This window comes from Callospermophilus lateralis, chromosome 2 (genome assembly GCF_048772815.1).
Source record: "Callospermophilus lateralis isolate mCalLat2 chromosome 2, mCalLat2.hap1, whole genome shotgun sequence".
Lineage (NCBI taxonomy): Eukaryota > Metazoa > Chordata > Mammalia > Rodentia > Sciuridae > Callospermophilus > Callospermophilus lateralis.
In genome coordinates this window covers 194,067,061-194,070,490 of record NC_135306.1, presented here as the reverse complement: position 1 = coordinate 194,070,490, position 3,430 = coordinate 194,067,061, and the positions used below count along the sequence as shown (strand labels likewise).

At 44.4% G+C, this 3,430-nt stretch overlaps 1 protein-coding gene across 1 annotated transcript; it reads left to right on the top strand.

The window, feature by feature from the left end:
• The first annotated feature begins 290 nt into the window (after window positions 1-290).
• On the top strand, window positions 291-1,217 carry LOC143390295 (olfactory receptor 4P4-like). Its single transcript, XM_076842761.1, has one exon. It carries the CDS (start codon window positions 291-293, stop codon window positions 1,215-1,217), a length of 927 nt encoding a protein of 308 aa, XP_076698876.1.
• The last annotated feature ends 2,213 nt before the right edge of the window (window positions 1,218-3,430 follow it).

Genomic DNA, 3,430 nt, shown 5'->3' with positions numbered 1-3,430 from the left:
GTAAGAGTGAGGGTTTGAAATTAATTGCAATCACAATTAATTTATTTTATGTGCTATTATTGTGACAGTGTGTCTGCCCTCATGAAGTGCATTCTATTTGTAAGTTTTCTATGTATATTATCCATCACTCTACCCCTAGTGCCGATTTTTCTAGATGATTCATAATAAACAATCAATATATGCATTTACTAAACAAACACATGGTTTTGAATATAAATCCATGATTTCCACTGGTCTAGTGTTTCAGGTGTATTAACCTCTCCCTTTAAATAATCAAACCCATGGAAACAATGGAATATGAAAACATTACTGAATTTATTCTCCTGGGACTGTTTAGTAATGAGGATGCGAAGGCTACCTGCTCTGTGATATTTTCACTTTGCTACCTTGCAATTCTTTCAGGAAACCTGGCTGTTCTTCTCACCATCAGGGGAAGCCACCTTGGTGAGCAACCCATGTATTTTTTCCTCAGCTACCTGTCCTTCATGGATGTCTGCTTTACTTCCACAGTGGCCCCCAAACTGATCATAGACTTATTGGTTCAGTGGAAGACCATTTCCTTCAGTGGCTGCATGTCCCAGATGTTTTGTGCCCACTTCTTTGGAGCCACTGAGATCTTTATCTTGGTGGCCATGGCCTATGATCGCTACGTAGCCATCTGTAGACCCCTTCACTATCTGGTCATCATGAGCAGACGGGTGTGCTATATTCTTGTGATGGCTTCGGTTATTGGAGCCTTTGCCCATTCACTGATGCAGGTATTAATTATCATTCAACTTCCTTTCTGTGGCCCCAATCAGATAGACCACTATTTCTGTGACGTCTTCCCCATGTTGAAGTTGGCCTGCATGGACACGAGGCTCTTGAAAATTATAATTGTCACCACCACAGGGGTGTTGTCCATTTTGACCTTTGTTGCCTTGGTAATTTCTTACATCATCATCCTGTTCACTTTGAGGACTCGCTCATCAGAGGGCCGCCGCAAAGCCCTCTCCACCTGTGCCTCACACATCACTGTTGTGTTCATGTTCTTCTTGCCCCTCATCTTCACCTATGTCCCTATGGCCGATTCTGACAGTGATGACAAAGTGTTTGCTCTGTTTTACACCATGATTGCTCCCTTGTTCAACCCTCTCATCTACACACTGAGAAACACAGACATGAAGAATGCCATGAGGAAAGTGTGGGTCCCCAAAAAATTATTTGAAAAGAATTGAAGCCTCTGGTTTTGGAGCCACTTGCCTGATCTTGCTCTCTTCACTGAATCAATGTCAGGAAACATCAGGTGCAGAGGTGTGTCACCCACAGTAGCAAGCCTTGGAGAGAGAAGAACCCTGGCCACTTTCTTTCTGTTGCTTTACATTTCTGAGACTGTACACAAGTGAAGTGAACCAGATGATCCCTAGGTCCTTCCCAGCTCTGATATTCTAAAAGTTATTTTGTCCTTCATAACCCAAGACAAAAGGAACATTATGCTACTGATCTTGAAGCAAATTAGAAACACTACATGATTCAGCTGTTGTGCCCTGTGTTAGGATATGGGTATCTCAACTGAGACATCTGTTATAGATACAGAGAATGAAGAACTTCTTTTCTGAGGTTTCCATTGCAATTAAAAAAAATAATGTGCAAAAGTGTATCTGTTGTATATTTTAGATCTGTAACAAATTAAGATTTGAAAATAGCGTGACACAATGTAGTTTCCCTACTCACACTGTAAATGATGGAAGTTATTGTAAGCTATCCTTAATAACCTGTAGGTGAAATTTTTATTAACCAGAAGTTTCAAATTGAGGTAATGTCATCATCAAATGGATGAAATACAAACTTCTGTCATTCCTCCTCCCATAGAAATATCAATTTGAACAACTGTCAATGTACAAAAATCCTTACATAAGAGTTAAAGTAACTAAGTAAGTGTTTATAGCACCTGAATGTGTAACACAGACATTAGCAAAGATGAATTGAAAAAGGCAGGAAGAACAGTTTTACTTTATGCGTGTCACCCTTTTTCCCACCCCAGTCATGAAGAGAGATACTCTCCCTGACAGGAAGGAAGAGAGAAGGAAGCACTACACTTTGCCCTAGACTGCTAAGCAGGGCCTGCCTCAGTTAAATATAGTGCTGTGCAGACTCTTAGAGCACCATATTCTAGTCCCTGTACCTGTGGACTGAGCTTCTTGCTCACCATGGTACCAGAGGCCCAGACTCTAGGCCTGCCTGGAAGATCTGGGGGCCTGACTCTCCAGTAGCCTAACTCTAGTAGCCCTCTGCTCTAGACCAATCCCACCAAATGACTGATCTTAGCCCCAAGCACTAGATTGGTCCCAGAACCCTAGTTCAGGCTGGTACCCACAAACTCAGTCTCCATGTAAACCCTTCAGATATAAGCTCCAAGCTGGCAGCCATGGACTGAACTTCCAAGTCTACCCTACTGTCAGGCTAGATTCTGTAGCCCCAGATCCAAGCCTGTCCCACAGGACCAGGATTCAGCCCACTCCAGCACCAGGCTAGCTGCTGTGACCCTATTCATCAGGCCAGCACCACTAAATCAGAGTCCAGGACAAATCCTGCAGACACAGACTCCAGAATGGTACCCATAGACTGAACTGCCAAGCCCTCCCTCATGCCAAACAGGATCCTTTGATCCCAGGTTCTGGGCCCATTTCTGTTCCAGGATAGCCCCCCTGACCTCAGACACAGACTGGTGCTGTGATACAGGCTCCATGTCCAATAAGCATCATGCTAGTCACCATGGCCTCACACTGAAGGCCAGCCCCTTCAGTCACACCAAAAGCAAATTAAGGGACCAGTCTTTTCCTAGTAGTCCCCATTGCTAGACCAGCTCCCCCAGTGTCAGGCCTCTGAACCATTCTTGTTGAGCCAGGTTCCAGCTTTTCCCCCAAGGGCACTAGCTTCCTGATCAGCATCCACATACCCAACATGCAGGTTAGCCTTAATGGTCCAAGTTTACTCCAGCAGACCCCAAGGCCAGGATATTTCCCATGAACTGAAATTCCAGTATCACCCCTATAGACCCAGGCTCCAAGCCAGTCACCACAGACTCACAAGCTCACCTGGAGACTCAGTCTCCTAGGCACTGAGGCTATCGGGTCATCTCATTGGTAGAGGAACAAGGCCCAGGATTCAAGAAAAATTTCATGGACCTAGATATGGGGCCTGCCAATTCCTGCTTACATTCCCCATCTTGTACTTTCTTGTACTTTCAGTCCACAGCAAGGTTTTCATGTCATGAATTCACAGCTCACATGTTGAAATCCTAACCTCAGCTGAGATGCCATTAGGAGATGGAGGCTTAAGGAGGTAATTCAATTAGTAAAGGAAGAGTCCTCATGCGTGGAATTAATTGGTGCCATGATAACAAGAGACAAGGGCCTTATTCCCTCCCTCTCTGCTCTCTGCCATAGAG